Here is a 19,986-nt window from a genome sequence, read left to right as displayed (position 1 = left end):
TTACTGTACACATCCAGTACCCCCCTTACTGTACACATTTTTATTGCAACTCTGGACAAGCACACTTGATTCAACTTGTCAACTAATCATCAAGGTCTCAATGAGGTGTGTTTGTACAGGGATAAAACTAAACGGTGTACTGTTGGGGGTACTGGAGGACCAGGGTTGGGAAACACTGCTCTAGTATAAATACCCTGCCTTTGAATAAAGCGTGTATGCTAGGAGCTATTGCCAATAGTGTATTGTTTCCATCTTACCCGTACAGTGTACTGTTGCTGTTCCGTCCATTTTATCTAACCCATACAGCTAGTTGTAGCAAAACATATGCCCTCCAAGCCTTTGGTTGTCATCCATAAAGCATTGCCCCTCTTATCAAGCCTGTGCAGCTCCAGTAGTACTATTCTAGCCCCCATTCTCTTACCCATACAGTATTGTTGTTCTCTGTGGAGTGGTTGCGCACCATGAAGGGGTCCGGTTCGCTCTCCTTTGTCCCCGAGTGGACCAGCGCAATGTTCGCCCCCTCTGCCAAGTCTAGAAGGTTTCCTGTGGCCACTTCTGTAAAACAATGGAAAGCAAACATACTTAATGGAACTCAGAGACATATACAAACCTGAAAAGTATTGCCTAAATGACATTACAAGCTGTACAAGTGAGACGTCTACCAAGTAATTTATCATAGCATTCTTGCACCAATACTCATGCACACTTATAATCATCATATGCAAACATAACATTAACCGGAATCATGCACACAAAGGCCATTATGGGAATCTTTAGGACCATGGCCTAATTCTCTGAGCATTGATTGTCTGGTCAGACTAACTGTCGCCGGTCCCTTGAGAAGAGAAGGTGAAATCTCAGTTCTCTAAACCCGTCTCAAAGTTGTACTTGGCTCCATTAAGCACCTCATATCCTTCTTTATCCTTAGAAGACCATGGCCTTTTCTTAATTAGATTTGCTCAACTGTTGGGTCCTCTCTGTCCTCCTTTCGAAAAAGGTCAAAGGTAACCGAGAAGAGGGAATGTAGACAAACGGCCATGTATGAAATGAGACTCCTTCTCCAATCGCGTATCAGGCAAATTACAGGGTGGAATCCCCAAATAAATGTATAACGTGATAAAAAAAACTAAATGTAGCTAGTTGTGCAATACATTTGATAGATAAAAAGCATAAGCAACATATTTTTAAATGTTTGCATGCTTTGGAGTGTGGCTGGGGTCTGGGCATCGTCTGGCAGGCTTGCCCCAGGGAGTGAGCGGCAAACAGGAGTATCATGATACAGGCCTCTAAGAAACTACATCTCCAAGTAGAGGGGACACGGGAGCATGTGCATAGAGATGCACACGTCAGCACACAAACATTAGTTTGTGTGATGAGCAGGAAACTATCAGAGAGGGAGGGGCTCCAGCAACACGCCTTCCTGAGGCTCCCAGGTGGTGTATACTTACTGTGAGCACGTTGCATCCCTGTCAATACCACTTCATTATGGGTCTAACCCACACATCCCTCTGTGAGTCATAGCTCAAGTACTGCCAAAAATAAAGTGACAGGGCTGCAATCCCCTTACACCAAAGCCCCTCTGTTACAAAAATATAATTTCCAGGTCAAGGGTTTTACCCTCCTCTCTAGAGAGGATCTATAAATCTCTGAACTCAAATGGCCCTGATCCTTTTGTGATCTCGAGCTGATCCAGTCCCGGCCAATGTTAACAGTGTCAGCTGAGGGATCCCACTCTGGCTGGCTGGGGTCCAACTGGCCAGAAGACGGGGACGCGTGGCTAAGCTGATGTTTTAAGGATGCTCTTTATGAGGAGGAGGGGAGAAGAGGGAGAAGTCAGAGTGCCAGAGGTACTGTATGGTGTAGGGTCAGCGTCATTCCCTCTCAGGCTCTGGATCTGGAATGCAGCTGTAACCCCCCTGGTTACTTTGTTGTTTTTTTGCACAGACTGTATTACTTATTATAAACTGGGTGGGTTGAGCCCTGAATGCTGATTGGCTGACAGCCGTGGTATATCAGAACGCATACCGCGGGTATGACAAAACATTTGTTTTTACTGCTCTAATTACGTTGGTCACCAGTTTATAATAGCAATAAGGCACCTCGGGGGTTTGTGGTATGTGGCCAATATACCACGGCTAAGGTCTGTATCCAGGCACTCTGCATTGCGTCGTACATAAGAACAGCCCTTGGCCATGGTATATTGGCCATATACCACACCCCCTCATGCCTTATTCCTTAAGTATGTACTGGTATTGTTGCATGTGGGACATATTTGGGAGACTGAGCGGTTGCTAGGGAACTGTGCAACGCGAGTGAGGGAAGACTATTGAAAACATCAACGTTTGCTAATTAGTTGTTTCAAGCAGTGTAAAGTTGTGTAACTCGTTCACCAGTGAAAATAAAAGTACTAAATATGACAAACATTTATTTGATCACCGTGAGGACAGTGAGGGATTTGTAGGTGGTACTTTTTCCGACAGAGAATCAACTGTCATCAACAGGCTACTCTTAAGCTCTCTCAACCGATATACTGAGACAGCTTTGCCACGGTCGTGAGTTGCCATTGGTTGTGGTAAAAGTGAGAGGAGTTAATAGTTCGAGTGGTCCCGTTTAAATGAAAGAGCACCATTTAGTTTGTGTTTTCACAAAAGGAACTGTGTCGAGCTGTTCCAGGGTGTTTTATTGGGACAGCCACAGGTCCGTTGACCGTTTCCATTCGCGCGCTGCGCCTCAGGTCAGGCGCCAGTAAAGCTTGGAACAGATTCTTGGACACAGGACCTTAAGTTTATTTGGGACTGAGCAGTTTTCTTGTTTCTTTTATTGTGTTGAAAGGAAGGGATCCACATTTTAAAGTAGCTTTGAGCACTCTGAGGCACTAAACCCTGGTACCAGATCTTTACTAATTAGTGTATATATACAGTGGGGAGAACAAGTATTTGATACACTGCTGATTTTCCTACTTACAAAGCATGTAGAGGTCTGTAATTTGTATTATAGGTACACTTCAACTGTGAGAGACGGAATCTAAAACAAAAATCCAGAAAATCACATTGTATGATTTTTAAGTAATTAATTTGCATTTTATTGCATGACATAAGTATTTGATCACCTACCAACCAGTAAGAATTCCGGCTCTCACAGACCTGTTAGTTTTTCTTTAAGAAGCCCTCCTGTTCTCCACTCATTACCTGTATTAACTGCACCTGTTTGAACTCGTTACCTGTATAAAAGATACCTGTCCCCACACTCAATCAAACAGACTCCAACCTCTCCACAATGGCCAAGACCAGAGAGCTGTGTAAGGACATCAGGGATAAAATTGTAGACCTGCACAAGGCTGGGATGGGCTACAGGACAATAGGCAAGCAGCTTGGTGAGAAGGCAACGACTGTTGGCGCAATTATTAGAAAATGGAAGAAGTTCAAGATGACGGTCAATCACCCTCGGGCTGGGGCTCCATGCAAGATCTCACCTCGTGGGGCATCAATGATCATGAGGAAGGTGAGGGATCAGCCCAGAACTACACGGCAGGACCTGGTCAATGACCTGAAGAGAGCTGGGACCACAGTCTCAAAGAAAACCATTAGTAACACACTACGCCGTCATGTATTAAAATCCTGCAGCGCACGCAAGGTCCCCCTGCTCGAGCCAGCGCATGTCCAGGCCCGTCTGAAATTTCCCAATGACCATCTGGATGATCCAGGGGAGGAATGGGAGAAGGTCTGTGGTCTGATGAGACAAAAATAGAGCTTTTTGGTCTAAACTCCACTCGCCGTGTTTGGAGGAAGAAGAAGGATGAGTACAACACCATCCCAACCATGAAGCATGGAGGTGGAAACATAATTCTTTGGGGATGCTTTTCTGCAAAGGGGACAGGACGACTGCACCGTATTGAGGGGAGGATGGATGGGGCCATGTATCGCGAGATCTTGGCCAACAACCTCCTTCCCTCAGTAAGAGCATTGAAGATGGGTCGTGGCTGGGTCTTCCAGCATGACAATGACCCTAAACACACAGCCAGGGCAACTAAGGAGTGGCTCTGTAAGAAGCATCTCAAGGTCCTGAAGTGGCCTAGCCAGTCTCCAGACCTGAACCCAATAGAAAATCTTTGGAGGGAGCTGAAAGTCCGTATTGCCCAGTGACAGCCCCGAAACCTGAAGGATCTGGAGAAGGTCTGTATGGAGGAGTGGGCCAAAATCCCTGCTGCAGTGTGTGCAAACCTGGTCAAGAACTACAGGAAACGTATGATCTCTGTAATTGCAAACAAAGGTTTCTGTACCAAATATTAAGTTCTGCTTTTCTGATGTATCAAATACTTATGTCATGCAATAAAATGCAAATGAATTACTTAAAAATCATACAATGTGATTTTCTGGATTTTTGTTTTAGATTCCGTCTCTCACAGTTGAAATGTACCTATGATACAAATTACAGACCTCTACATGCTTTGTAAGTAGGAAAACCTGCAAAATCGGCAGTGTATCAAATACTTGTTCTCCCCACTGTATATATATATATATACAGTGGGGACCACTGTATATATATATATATATATATACACTGCTCAAAAAAATAAAGGGAACACTTAAACAACACAATGTAACTCCAAGTCAATCACACTTCTGTGAAATCAAACTGTCCACTTAGGAAGCAACACTGACTGACAATAACTTTCACATGCTGTTGTGCAAATGGAATAGACAGAAGGTGGAAATTATAGGCAATTAGCAAGACACCCCCAATAAAGGAGTGGTTCTGCAGGTGGTGACCACAGACCTCTTCTCAGTTCCTATGCTTCCTGGCTGATGTTTTGGTCACTTTTGAATGCTGGCGGTGCTTTCACTCTAGTGGTAGCATGAGACGGAGTCTACAACCCACACAAGTGGCTCAGGTAGTGCAGCTCATCCAGGATGGCACATCAATGCGAGCTGTGGCAAGAAGGTTTGCTGTGTCTGTCAGCGTAGTGTCCAGAGCATGGAGGCGCTACCAGGAGACAGGCCAGTACATCAGGAGACGTGGAGGAGGCCGTAGAAGGGCAACAACCCAGCAGCATGACCGCTACCTCCGCCTTTGTGCAAGGAGGAGCAGGGAGAGCACTGCCAGAGCCCTGCAAAATGACCTCCAGCAGGCCACAAATGTGCATGTGTCTGCTCAAACGGTCAGAAACAGACTCCATGAGGGTGGTATGATGGCCCGACGTCCACAGGTGGGGGTTGTGCTTACAGCCCAACACCGTGCAGGACGTTTGGCATATGCCAGAGAACACCAAGATTGGCAAATTCGCCACTTCACAGATGAAAGCAGGTTCACACTGAGCACGTGACAGACGTGATAGAGTCTGGAGACGCCGTGGAGAACGTTCTGCTGCCTGCAACATCCTCCAGCATGACCGATTTGGCGGTGGGTCAGTCATGGTGTGGGGTGGCATTTCTTTGGGGGCCGCACAGCCCTCCATGTGCTCGCCAGAGGTAGCCTGACTGCCATTAGGTACCGAGATGAGATCCTCAGACCCCTTGTGAGACCATATGCTGGTGCGGTTGGCCCTGGGTTCCTCCTAATGCAAGACAATGCTAGACCTCATGTGGCTGGAGTGTGTCAGCAGTTCCTGCAAGAGGAAGGCATTGATGCTATGGACTGGCCCGCCCATTCCCCAGACCTGAATCCAATTGAGCACATCTGGGACATCATGTCTCACTCCATCCACCAACGCCACGTTGCACCACAGACTGTCCAGGAGTTGGCGGATGCTTTAGTCCAGGTCTGGGAGGAAATCCCTCAGGAGACCATCCGCCACCTCATCAGGAGCATGCCCAGGCGTTGTAGGGAGGTCATACAGGCACGTGGAGGCCACACACACTACTGAGCCTCATTTTGACTTGTTTTAAGGACATTACATCAAAGTTGGATCAGCCTGTAGTGTGGTTTTCCACTTTAATTTTGAGTGTGACTCCAAATCCAGACCTCCATGGGTTGATAAATTTGATTTCCATTGATAATTTTTGTGTAAATTTGTTGTCAGCACATTCAACTATGTAAAGAAAAAAGTATTTAATAAGAATATTTCATTCATTCAGATCTAGGATGTGTTATTTTAGTGTTCCCTTTATTTTTTTGAGCAGTGTATATGTGTATATATATATATATATATATCGATAGATGGATAGATATCTGATGCTGTCATCAAGGCAAATGGTGGCTACTTTGAAGAATCTAAAATATTTGTTTAACACTTTTTTGGTTACTACATGATTCCATATGTGTTATTTTATAGTTTTGATGTCTTCACTATTATTCCACAATGTAGAAAATTGTAAAAAAAATAAAGAACATCCCTCGAATAAGTAAGTGTGTCCCAACTTTTGACCGGTACTGTACACACTCACACTTTAGGGGTATATTCCCACTAGGTGGAGGCTCTGCACTATTTATGGTTGGCCCCCCCAGTCCACACACTCATTTTCACATACTGCCTGCTTACATAGTTTATTATTGCCATACACCTAGATACTAGGTCCAAACGGATATGAACTCAGGTCCCTCAGAAGAGAGGGCAACACAGCACTTCAGGGTCTAAAGCTAAATATGCCTCACCAGCAGGATTTGAGGAAACGGTCACAGGGACTAGAATCTCTTGGCTCACAGAATTCCATGGACAAGGAACCGAACAGCCACAAAGAATGTAGATCCCTCAAGCTTTTCAAACAAACGGTTTCCTGTTGTTGGACTCAAGCTTACATGCCAGAGTTCACCTTTCTCCTTAACATTCCTCTGTGCCAAATATCTTTAAAATATAAAATAAAACCAGAGAGACAAGATTCTGAGAAAAACAGACCCCATTAGTTCTCAAGGAAGAATTGATCTAGCCAGTATCTACAGAAGAACAAAGACAGTAACCAGCATAAGTGCGTGATGGTGGATTTAGGCTAAAATGGACTCCTAGACAAAGGACTCAACAAGCACAAGATTATCATCACCTGCCCCTGGGCTATATGAATATCTTGCCTTTGGAATATCTTTCCATCCCTGAGGCAGAGAGACGTTATGGTTGGTGACTCACCTCCTCCCTTCAGACTGCCCAGGCTGGCCGAGCTCTCCGACTGGCTACTACTGGCTCCTTCCCCATCCGACCCAGACTTCACACGCTTCTCCTTGTCTGTGGAGGAGAGAGATAGAAAGACCGAGGGAAAAGAGGGACAATCATCTAGAATATTCATGTCTAGCTGATCATGTTTGTAATGTCTGTAAACCATTGTTCATCATTCTCAGCAGATATCGGGCACTTGACCAAACAACACTATGGATGTGTTCGTAAATTCACTCTGGAGTGCGCTCTGGGCATTCGTAAATGCAGAGCATTGTCAGATTGTCCGCTCGTAAATTCGGAGCGTCGCAAATATTTGAGATTCTTTAGAGCGCACACTGGACACTCAGGCCGATGAGTAGCGTTGATCCAAGGGTTCTGACCTCACAGCGGGAGTCAAGCGCTCAAGCCAACTGGCTAAATTTGCTAGCTACTTTCAGACACAAATGAGAGAACCTCTGACTATTTTACTCACCCTAGCAGAGCTGGTTAGGCTGTTTTCATGTTATCTAGAGCGTCGGTGGCTAACTGTGCTGCTGGAAACAATTGAATTACGTTTTTTTTGTGCCAATGTTCACTAACGCCGGTAATATTCAACTAACACTGGTTCGTAAATTCATCAGTTATTCTGCACTCTGGCACACTCAGACGAGAGTGCTCTGAAATCAGAGTAAATAGCCAGACTGAATTTACGAATGCACCTAAATATTTAGACATGAGGGGTTGAAGACGCCACAAGGACCAAAAGCTTCTGTAGCGGCTACACTTAAACATGCCAGTCAGTGGCCTTGGGCCAGGAGATTTAAATCGAGTAGAACCAAACAGTGGTCAGGTCTGTAGCTTCAGGAACCAGTCAATCAGGCAGGCAGTTCCTCATCTGCTTTAATAAGGAGCATCTGGGTCACGTGGATAAAGCCTGTCTCCTCTCCTAACATCCTTACCTGAACAGGAGCAGGGCTCAGGTTGCAGCGTGAGGCACTGACCCAAAGAGACAGAGCTTTCCTGGAGAATAATTGTTTCTCAACTCCAGTCCTCCCAACACCCCAACTCCAGTCCTCCCAACACCCCAACTCCAGTCCTCCCAACACCCCAACTCCAGTCCTCCCAACACCCCAACTCCAGTCCTCCCAACACCACACATTTTTGTTGTAGTCCCGGACAAACACACCTTATTCAACTTGTCAACTAATCATCCTGTCTTCAATGAGTAGAATCGTGTGAGTTTGTCTGGGGCTACAAATAAAAGTGTGTGCTGCTGTTGGGGGTACTGGAGTTGGGAAACACTGGTCTACATGTTCACATTAGGTGGGTCTCTACACACACCTCAGTATGCACTATGTTTATGCATTGCATGCATGTTTTCTTGCCCCCACGGTGAAAGGGGAGGTTCTTACTCAAGCATACACACATACTTCTGATGCTCTCAAGCAAACCATACACAGTCTGTCTGCAGGTCTGACCATACACAGTCTGTCTGCAGGTTTGATCATTCGTCAAAAGGCCTGGCTGCTGACCTACTGTAACTCATGCTTCCATTAACTTCTGTGGCGATTAAAAGCACATGTCAGCTTGTCCCCCAAGGGCAATGGATACATTAAGTCCCTTTTAGGACTCCTTAGACATTGTCCAGCAGAAGCATAAAAAAAAACATGCAGTCCCCCCCCCCCCGTGAGTCCCATTCCCCAGGAGAGCCAAGGTGGCTGAGTGGTGGCTGGGTTCCAAACTATTCCCTGGGTGGCTGTGCCCTCTTTCCCCTCCGGTGGCAACACTGCACGGGATAACCCCCAGACAGGGTGTGAGAGAATGCCATCAGGCATTGAAACAACGCCCAAAAATATTGAGAGACTTCACACAGTCAATATCAAAGCTATACTAGCTAGTTGTGTCTACTGTAAATACACTTCAAATTATTGCTTCTCATGCATAGAGATGAGATCTTATAAGGATGTGGGTCACAGATGCAGTTTGGAGAAATATGGTGGGGTTGAGTGTGGTCGGTTGGGGCAGAGGGATGGATGCAGTGATGTACAGCAAAGAGACAACCACACTGATGTTCCTACCCACAATCCTCAGGGGACATGTAACTCACAGAGCAGACTATGATTGTTAGTTCGCTCTCCTTCTGCCACAAGAGAGCACGACTACTCCCTTTGATAGCTCCCCAAAGCATCACTTCTTTCTCCTCCACTCCCTCATCAGCCACATTGTGTAGAACAAGACAAAAAGGCAGCCCAGGAAATCAGAGGGGTTAGCAGTCCTTATGGCTCTGAGTCTGAACTCTGACGAGGCACGAGGGCAGCGAGCGAGGGAAAGCCTGCACTCCTCATTTTCAGCTTTAATATTCATTTCTGAAATGCGGAACGGAACACAGAAAAGAGGAAATAGTCCACTGCCTTGATCTCTGGAAAATAATACAATCAAATGGAAATGCATCTGAATTAAAACCCTATCAAAAGGCTCTGCCGTAAACAACCTGTCCAAAACCACAAAAACGGGGGCGTAAATGAAAGTGTGGGAGGTGTAAAGGAATGAATAGATAACCTCTCCTTCACTCTCAGTGAGACTGGATCAATTGCACAGGGATCCAGTTGTCACAGACAGGACTGACCTACCATTGTCACAGACTCTGTCCTTCCTCCCCTCTCCTTCTCTCTCCCTCCTCCTCTCCGACAGTGACAAACAGAAAGAGGGGAATGGGTGGAGGGTTTTGACAAAAAAGAAAGCAGAAACTTTACAAGGATCTAGGTGCCAGACCAGTCACAAAAAAAATAATCTAGCAACAAAAAAAAACTGCTTGTTGCAACTAAATCCTGATAATGAGCCATTCTTTTGTATCAAACGAGAACTGATTCTAAGGTGCTATGTTCAGAAGACAACAGTTAGAGAGGGTGCGTTATATGGAGGACTGAAGAGGGAGAATTATACTGACACCCACATGTATAGTATACCCCCAGGAGTTTTCATTTACATACAAGTCATACATGCAGTAAATGACAGACATGTTCTGCTGACCTGTGAGAACCATACATGGGTGTGTGACAACCTTCCTTACACAGCACTTTCAGTGTTCATCCATTTAGCCTGAGCGAGTACCCTAGGGGCTGTATGTCTGTCTTTACAGTAATCTGTGTGTGTGTGTGTGTGTGTGTGTGTGTGTGTGTGTGTGTGTGTGTGTGTGTGTGTGTGTGTTCAACAACAACAAAAAACGGTGTACTTAGTAAATAATTTAAATTTACTTGAATCTAAATATTTCCAGTCAGTTTTAAGGAGTAGACTTCATCTATTTGGTGACTTCCTTTTCTGCCCTCATGTTTTCACAGTAAAAACACGGCAGATTGACAAGCCTTCTCACCTAGGCCTCAGGCTACAACTCACTGAGCTCCTGTCAATATCTATATTAGCCTTTAACCAGAGTAATCTGCCCTAAATTAAGTGGGTTTACTGAACAAAACAAAGTTTCCCTTTCTGGCCTGGTTGTTCCCACAGAGGAACTGTTTTAATCAATGTGGACATTCCTGTTGGGGAGCTAACTGAAAGGTGGGAGCGGCCTAGCAGAGATCCACCATTTCACATGCCTCTGAGGGGTCAGGGCCAAGGCCGGGGAGGACAGGGGAATTTATGTTGCTACATTGTAGAGGAACTATGGTGGGATTGAGCAAACGCACTCTATCCTCCCTCATTCAGCTGCTGTACAGAACATCTACATGCAGTGCGTGGGAACAGGAGGGACTTAAAGGGATACTGCGAGATTGAGATTTAGGTCGTTTTTGTAGTTACCCAGTCAGACAAACTCATGGACACCATTTGTATGTCTCTGCATGCGGTTCGGAGATGATTGAAGTTAGCATATCGTTAGCCTAGCGTAATTGCTTGAAGTCTCCAGGTACAGTAGCCAGCTCCTCTCAAAATCAGGGAAATAGACCTAACTACTTTGAAGCTAGGTGGATGGTAATTTGGTCATTGTGGCATCTGAGCACACGGGCAGCGCCATTGAGACCGATACAATGTTGAAATGACCAGTAGTTGGAGTAGTTGTGTCTATTTCCCTGATTTTGAGAGGAGATGGCCATTGTACCGAGAGACTTCCAGCAATTGCACTGAGCTAACGATATGTTAACTTCAATAATCTCCAAACTGCTTGCAGAGACACACAAATGGTATCCATGGATTCGTTTGACTCTGGGTCAGTAGAAAACCTACCTAAATCTCAAAGTTTCCCTTTAAGTGTGTACTGAGAGAGAACATAGGCCGAGAGGCAACAGAGTGAAATAATGAAAGAGTAAGGGGGAGGTGAGAGAGAGAAGAGGAGGATAAGAACGGTTACACTCAAAGAATGAGACATTCGTCACACTTCTCCAGTCATCCGGGGTGACCACGCGTACCTTCTTTGGCGGCCTGCCAGAACTCAAACGCCACTCTGAAGGCTTGGGCCACTGTTAACGTCACTGCCTGGGCCTGAGGGAGGGGGAGAGAGCGGGAGGGAGAGAGAGAGAGAGCGAGAGGTAGAGGAAAATAAGCACAGTAAGTATGACATACAAGATGTTGGCTAAGTGTTTTAAGATGGGAGAGGAAAACCCATTGAAGACAGATAAGAGCAGAACTAGAGACTAACAGAGGGAGGGGTCGCCGGCCTCCAGAGGAAACTCCTCAACTAACACTTAATAAGGGAACATTAACCCACGTGACCGTGTTGGTCCCTACTACTCAGATCAACTTCCTCTTCCTTACTAGTTGTTTATGTAGCTGGGAGGAAGTGTGGCCGTTGGACCAGAGCTAAATTAGCAAGGGGAAGGAAAGAGAGGGAGTGGCACACTCATTCACAAAGCCACCCCCTGGGAGAGATACTATTTGGAAGAGGGGCCACACACACACACACACACACACACACACACACACACACACACGACAGACTCACCACTTTCCTCTTGGTGCAGAGGTAGGCGTGACACTCCAGGGTTTCATTCTGTTGGCTCTGGGCGATGTAGGCAAACACTTTGTCGTGCATCTTGTCTGCTGTGCAGTAGGATATCCTGAGGGGGAGTCACAGAGACAAACTAGTTTTAATAAAAAGTGTCCCTGCGGATTGGGCAGGGCTATCACGCAACTTCATCTTCACTAAGCCTTTAAGCCCACCACAATCAGATTTAAACACTTAAATCTTTCATTTCCACATTAAATAAACCCATCACATTTCACACACACACACTAGCGTGCAGGCGGAGACCCAATCAAAAGATCCAGGCTTTGAATTTTAACTTAAGGACATTCGTCTGTGGTATGTCCCCAGTGTACCTCGGCTCCATTAGTTTTAGCCAAGACGACTGTGTGATCCCTGCTGTGTCTGTCCGCCCAGCCCTGTGGTGATTTAGTATTATTGGATTGGACCTTGCCTCTTAACTGCAGGTCTACTCTAACGTTGGAACAGGCTTTGTTCTGCAAATGTTCTGAGACATGACATCATATCACCCAGAGACCTGATTGACAGGTGGGTTGGATAATGAATGACCGCAACCTGCCCTCCCTGTTCCTCTACACCAGCACCCTGCTGCTCAAACTCTGAACATCACTCTGCAGAGATCACACGTCTAGTTAACTAATGACTCAGTGATATAAAATGCAACATGTAAAAAAACATTTCTCTGCTATAAAAGCCAACAGCTGCACAGCGCGACGCTGTGAGATTTACGACAGATGTTAAGAGTGAGAGCATTGTGAAATTGGGCGTCTAGGTAAATACATTTAATTTACTGCTCATCCATCTTCTCTAGCAGATGACTGGAGAGGAGGACCCCAGTGAATGACAATGTTTGCTTTAAATTTAACCAACATCCTTACATTGAGTCACAGCTAAATAGTTAGTGTTGAAGATCACACAGCCTTAGAGAAAACTGTTGTACTCCAGTGTGATAGAGAGTTAAGCGACATGATTGTGATTTTGTCCTCAATGTACCAACCCCTCCTCGGTTGCTGCGAGAGCGCTCCAACCCCTCCACGGGTGTGGCGAGAGCGCTCCAACCCCTCCACGGTTGTGGCGAGAGCGCTCCAACCCCTCCACGGTTGTGGCGAGAGCGCTCCAACCCCTCCACGGTTGTGGCGAGAGCGCTCCAACCCCTCCACGGTTGTGGCGAGAGCGCTCCAACCCCTCCACGGTTGTGGCGAGAGCGCTCCAACCCCTCCACGGTTGTGGCGAGAGCGCTCCAACCCCTCCACGGTTGTGGCGAGAGCGCTCCAACCCCTCCACGGTTGTGGCGAGAGCGCTCCAACCCCTCCACGGTTGTGGCGAGAGCGCTCCAACCCCTCCACGGTTGTGGCGAGAGCGCTCCAACCCCTCCACGGTTGTGGCGAGAGCGATCCAACCCCTCCACGGTTGTGGCGAGAGCGATCCAACCCCTCCACGGTTGTGGCGAGAGCGATCCAACCCCTCCACGGTTGTGGCGAGAGCGATCCAACCCCTCCACGGTTGTGGCGAGAGCGATCCAACCCCTCCACGGTTGTGGCGAGAGCGATCCAACCCCTCCACGGTTGTGGCGAGAGCGATCCAACCCCTCCACGGTTGTGGCGAGAGCGATCCAACCCCTCCACGGTTGTGGCGAGAGCGATCCAACCCCTCCACGGTTGTGGCGAGAGCGATCCAACCCCTCCACGGTTGTGGCGAGAGCGATCCAACCCCTCCACGGTTGTGGCGAGAGCGATCCAACCCCTCCACGGTTGTGGCGAGAGCGATCCAACCCCTCCACGGTTGTGGCGAGAGCGATCCAACCCCTCCACGGTTGTGGCGAGAGCGATCCAACCCCTCCACGGTTGTGGCGAGAGCGATCCAACCCCTCCACGGTTGTGGCGAGAGCGATCCAACCCCTCCACGGTTGTGGCGAGAGCGATCCAACCCCTCCACGGTTGTGGCGAGAGCGATCCAACCCCTCCACGGTTGTGGCGAGAGCGATCCAACCCCTCCACGGTTGTGGCGAGAGCGATCCAACCCCTCCACGGTTGTGGCGAGAGCGATCCAACCCCTCCACGGTTGTGGCGAGAGCGATCCAACCCCTCCACGGTTGTGGCGAGAGCGATCCAACCCCTCCACGGTTGTGGCGAGAGCGATCCAACCCCTCCACGGTTGTGGCGAGAGCGATCCAACCCCTCCACGGTTGTGGCGAGAGCGATCCAACCCCTCCACGGTTGTGGCGAGAGCGATCCAACCCCTCCACGGTTGTGGCGAGAGCGATCCAACCCCTCCACGGTTGTGGCGAGAGCGATCCAACCCCTCCACGGTTGTGGCGAGAGCGATCCAACCCCTCCACGGTTGTGGCGAGAGCGATCCAACCCCTCCACGGTTGTGGCGAGAGCGATCCAACCCCTCCACGGTTGTGGCGAGAGCGATCCAACCCCTCCACGGTTGTTGCGAGAGCGATCCAACCCCTCCACGGTTGTTGCGAGAGCGATCCAACCCCTCCACGGTTGTTGCGAGAGCGATCCAACCCCTCCACGGTTGTTGCGAGAGCGATCCAACCCCTCCACGGTTGTTGCGAGAGCGATCCAACCCCTCCACGGTTGTTGCGAGAGCGATCCAACCCCTCCACGGTTGTGGCGAGAGCGATCCAACCCCTCCACGGTTGTGGCGAGAGCGATCCAACCCCTCCACGGTTGTGGCGAGAGCGATCCAACCCCTCCACGGTTGTGGCGAGAGCGATCCAACCCCTCCACGGTTGTGGCGAGAGCGATCCAACCCCTCCACGGTTGTGGCGAGAGCGATCCAACCCCTCCACGGTTGTGGCGAGAGCGATCCAACCCCTCCACGGTTGTTGCGAGAGCGATCCAACCCCTCCACGGTTGTTGCGAGAGCGATCCAACCCCTCCACGGTTGTTGTGAGAGCGATCCAACCCCTCCACGGTTGTTGTGAGAGCGATCCAACCCCTCCACGGTCGTTGTGAGAGTGATCCAACCCCTCAGTTACTGTGAGAGTGATCCAACCCCTCAGTTACTGTTACATTCCCCAGTTTCTGTGTTTTGGGTTTGTATGTGTATTTCAGGAAATGGCTTCCTGAAGTCCAAAGCAGCTGATTGGTCGGCCCCATTGCAGATTGGAGCTCTGACCCCGCCCTCTCGTCAGGGGTTACAGCTGTCTGCAATTACCGACTCCTTCTGCAGCTTGAAAAGCCAGTGTTCCTATGTTAGGAGGAGAGAGCTTCTTTGTATGTCCTGTGTTTTGTTGTTGGTCTGTATAATTTGTTGTAAAGTATTTTGTAGCCGGTCCTGCAGAGGTATGTGCATGTCAAAGGGACTGTGTTTTTGATTATTGAAACTGCTCACTTTACATTAGTAATTATTCTATTTTTGTTCACAGGGGGGAAGGCACCTTGGGAGTGTTTAGGCAAAAAGCCTGCGGGCATACATATTCCAGTCGCATGTACTGTCTATGCCACTAGGTAAGACCTGGGCAGACGTCGAGATGGAGTGCTTGGAAGCCTCCACTTCTCATAAATGTGGAATATTAAACAAGTGATTGTTGGCCTAAGCAATAACAAGTCACACTGTTTTTGAAAGGTGAAATTGAGGGTATGTGCTATCGCGCATGCCTGTTTCTGAGCGCTCACACCCCAGGTTAAAGCTCAGACACACAGCTGTTGTTGGAGAGGACATTGATGGAAAGCTCTATCCACCCCTCCGCCCTTTTTCATCACCGCAAATCCCAACACTCAGTCTCAAAGTGATGGATGAGAGGGTTTGGAAGGGGGATTCTGGGGGGAAAACAACTTTTGTTTTATTGTAAGTTGAAAATGAAGACCTTGGCCTGATAGAATTTCAAATTTGGGCACCCCTTCTCTGTGAGTGAGTGAGACTAACCTGTAAATGGATATGTTCTCGATCAGCTGGTTAGAGGCATAGTCATAGAGGATGATTCCTCGAGGGGACACTTTTAATGTCACTTTCTGGAGTTTCTTGCCGCTGGCTTTGGCCTAGAAGAAAGAGAGGGTGAGAGCGTGAGAGGCCGAATAGGTTAATGATACTCATGCAATCTCAAACCTGTGTGACTTTTGCCAGTGTGCAAGTATGTGCTAAAAGTACACATCTATAGTGAACTAAAATATATTGATTGTGGCCTGTGGAACGTTGTCCCACTCCTCTTCAATGGAGGGAGCTGGAACACGCTGTCGTACACGTCGATTCAGAGCATTCCAAATATGCTCAATGAGTGACATGTCTGGTGAGTATGCAGGCCATGGAAGAACTGGGACATTTTCAGCTTCCAGGAATTGTGTACAGATCCTTGCGACATGGGGCCGTGCATTATCATGCTGAAACATGAGGTGATGGCGGCGGATGAATGGCACGACAATGGGCCTCAGGATCTCATCACGGTATCTCTGTACATTAAAATTGCCAAAAAATAAAATGTATGTGTGTTTGTTGTCCATAGTTTATGCCTACCCATACCATAACCCCACCGCAACCATGGGGCACTCTGTTCACAACGTTGATGTCAGCAAACCCCTCGGCCACACACGTGGTCTGCAGTTGTGAGGCCAGTTGCACATACTGTAAAATTCTCAACAATTACGTTGGAGTTTGGCATATGGTAGACATTAAATTCAGCTCTGGTGGACATTCCTGCAGTCAGCATGCCAATTGCCGCTCCCTCAAAACTTGACATCTGTGGCATTGTGCTGAGTGACACAACTGCACATTTTAGAGTGGCCTTTTATTGTCCCCAGCACAAGGTGCACCTGTGTAATGATCATGATGTTTAATCAGCTTCTTGATATTCCTCACCTGTCAGGTGGATGGATTATCTTGGCAAAGGAGAAATCATCACTAACAGGGATGTAAACAAATGCATGCACAAAATTGGAAAGAAATAAGTGTCAGTCACCTCTGAGACTCTGTACTGTGTGCTCTGGGCCCTATATACTCTCCCCAATTTAATTACTGTGGAGCTGCCAGATTTAATAACAGTAAACCTTCCTGTTACTGTACAATACACCTGGCCAGAGCAACCCTCAGATGCATCACAACTAATTGCATCTGGGTTAAATGGCTGTTGCAGAAGGTTGGCTTTCATGAAGGCGACAACTTAATGGGAAAGTAAATGGGACCGTTTTATACTGTGGTGGTACGGGTATCGGAATAGATCAATCCACTCTGTTAGGGAAAGTTGTCAAAAGACCCTTTAGAAGGGGAGGTTTGTGTTTTTGGGGGGGATAGGGTGTAGAACGCCTGGGAAGGTCAAGTGTGTGTGGTGCTGACCGTGGCCACGATCCTCTTGACGGCGGCTGCGGAGAGCTCCTCTCCTTTGGGTTGCTCCACCAGCGTGACGCCCAGGTACTTGAGCTGGAACACCATGCCCTCCAGCAGGGTCTCCCGCGTGTCTGTCCAGTTCTCTGGCAGCTCTATGGAGAGGAGAGGGCACAGGTCAGAGGAGACCGGTACAGGTGACAGGTCAAACAGATGGCCCAACACTCTTCAATCTACAACATAGCTGAAAGGTAACAACAAAAGGCCATTGAACTGCACTATAATTTGCTTGACCTTTTTGTTAGATGGGGGGGGGGGGGGGGGGTAGTAGTAGAGAAGCAGACTGTCTCTGACCAAGGTTTATCATACAGCCTTTGTAAAGTCACCTTAATGTGAGTGTCTCCCAAACCAGTCATGTATCCAGACATTGGGCAAATACAACAGGACAAGCTTGTCTTCTCCATTTAATAACCTTATCAAAACAGTAAGAATCAGAGTAATTTGTCAAAAGGCTGCTCTCCCTACATACACCGAGTGTACAAAACATTAGGAACAGCTGCTCTTTCCATGACAGACCAGGTGAATAAAGGTGAAAGCTATTATCCCTTATTGATTTTACCTGTTAAATCCACTTCAAATCAGTGTAGATGAAGGGGTGGAAACAGGGGATTTTCTTTTTAAGCCTTAACACAATTGAGACATGGATTGTGTATGTGTGCCATTCAGAGGTTGAATGGGCAAGACAAAAGATTTAAGTGCCTTTGAACAGGGTATAGTAGTAGGTGCCAGGCGCACCGGTTTGAGTGTGTCAAGAACTACTCAACAGTTTCCAGTGTGTATCAAGAACGGTCCACCACCCAAAGGGCATCCAGCCAACTTGACAACTGAGGGAAGCATTGGAGTCAAGATCGGCCAACATTCCTGTTGAATGCTTTCGACACCTTGTAGAGTCCATGCTCCGGTGAATTGAGGCTGCTCTGAGGGCAAAAGTGGGTGCAACTCAATATTAGGAAGGTGTTCCTAATGTTTTGTACACACTGTGTATACTGTAGCTGTTCCCTTCAAAAGTTTTTTTGAAATTCAATGTGTGTCCTTTCCAAAGAGCACGGGTCCCGCTCCGCATAACGATGACATTCAGTAAATCAAATATAACATTGCGAGTTGAATAGGAGCCCTGCCATTTCATTTCTTTCATCTTTTATCTCCAGAATGCGCTGTGAGCAGTACAAGAGCGATTTCTCTCTCAGTCTCTGTATAACGCCAGATAGCCAGAGGCATTTAGTCACAGCACAGAACAACAGTTAGTTACAGCAGAGATGGCGCGGAGCAGAACACAGGACTACTAGTACCCATACTCCCCCTCTCCCATGAGACCTCAGTATCAGCCAAGGCCATGAGGGACCACCGCAATAGCCCAGCAATAGAGGGGCACGGCCCACCCCTCCCCCTCTGGCTTCACTACAGAGTAGCTGTGCAGGACTTAACAGGCTTCGTATTCACAAAATGCTTTTAAGCGCACCATGTTCAACTACACTTTGACTTAATGAGCAGTCTTACAGGCCTAGTTCTGCAAGGCTGGACAGTACGCTGTATCTAAAATAGCCCAATCCATGTTTCAGAGACGAAAGAGGAATGACAGGGGTTGTTTTGCACAGCTTTCATTCTGACTTTTTTTTTTATCATCCTGCACTTCCTTCCTCAAATCAGTAACATGTTAACATGAAAAAGATCTGTACCAGAAAAGAAATGGAAGAAAATTACAGTTGATCGTGACACAGTGTTCTCTGAGGAGAATTCACAAGCACCAGGGGTGCTCCATTCTGTCAGAGACAACCATGAAACATAGCCACGGCGGGTCTCTGGCGGTCAGTGATATTTCCTGTTGATCTTGAGGTCATCTGGCCAGAGAATCCTGTTTTTACAGCTGCCATGTTCTTACAGAGCCATTCAGCCAACTGGAAAAGGTCACTAGGTTAAAATCATGGTCAGACCTTCAAAGGTAAACCCAAGGATTGGAATCCATGTAGGCTATATTCTTCAATGCAAAAGGTAAAAGGTTCAGATTGTTATGCTTTCACCCTTATTGAGCTAAAGTCACATTCTACTAGGGCTGTCCCCGACTAAAAAAAAAAATCTTGGTTGACCGAGAGTTCTGTTCTTTCAACCAATCGATTGGTCTACAGTTTGAAACGTGTATTTTTCCACATAAAGAAAAATCATAGGTGTTTTAATTAGTGATGCACCGTTATGACATTTTTTGGGCCGATATCGATATTTTCCTTGCCAAAAAACCCCCCTGATATTTAAATGTTTTGCAGCCTTTTAAGCATTCTAGTACACTGATACCCCATTTCATTGATCCCCAAACCTTAGGTAAAGCTGTACAGTGCAATATGAATGTCAATACAAACAAATAGGCTGACTGGGGAGGTAATTTCACACAGTCACAGTCCCGCGATAAGAGCGACAACGCTAATATTTGCGTAAACTCTTCACAGTTGTTCTGTGGGTGTCACAGAGTAGACATACCCCATTTCGTTGCTTCACATTCCAACCTGGTTTAACATGATCTAATCTAAATATGGCATGATTCCACCAATTGTAACCTTCTGCATCACTTTTAAATAGGTACTTTTATTTTGAAGGCAAACCGCAAATTCCACTATTGTGCCTAATC

At 47.2% G+C, this 19,986-nt stretch overlaps 1 protein-coding gene across 4 annotated transcripts in view; it reads right to left on the bottom strand.

The window, feature by feature from the left end:
* Nucleotides 1–19,986, bottom strand: part of LOC139530722 (low density lipoprotein receptor adapter protein 1-B-like) — a 58,924-nt gene that overhangs the window by 4,487 nt on the left and 34,451 nt on the right. For 2 of the 4 annotated variants that reach the window (XM_071327375.1, XM_071327373.1), the window contains 6 exons: nt 17,322–17,464; nt 15,921–16,033; nt 11,997–12,111; nt 11,464–11,536; nt 7,058–7,153; nt 422–555 (listed from right to left, as the gene is read on the bottom strand). In XM_071327375.1, the coding sequence (XP_071183476.1) occupies nt 422–555; nt 7,058–7,153; nt 11,464–11,536; nt 11,997–12,111; nt 15,921–16,033; nt 17,322–17,464 (674 nt within the window). The remainder of the gene's footprint in view (nt 1–421; nt 556–7,057; nt 7,154–11,463; nt 11,537–11,996; nt 12,112–15,920; nt 16,034–17,321; nt 17,465–19,986) is intronic. The other 2 variants (XM_071327377.1, XM_071327374.1) reach the window with 1 other exon arrangement.

Source organism: Salvelinus alpinus, chromosome 9, assembly GCF_045679555.1.
Source record: "Salvelinus alpinus chromosome 9, SLU_Salpinus.1, whole genome shotgun sequence".
In the NCBI taxonomy this organism is placed as follows: domain Eukaryota; kingdom Metazoa; phylum Chordata; class Actinopteri; order Salmoniformes; family Salmonidae; genus Salvelinus; species Salvelinus alpinus.
The sequence above is the reverse complement of the archived record's forward strand: the minus strand, read 5'-3'. Positions and strand labels throughout refer to the sequence as shown.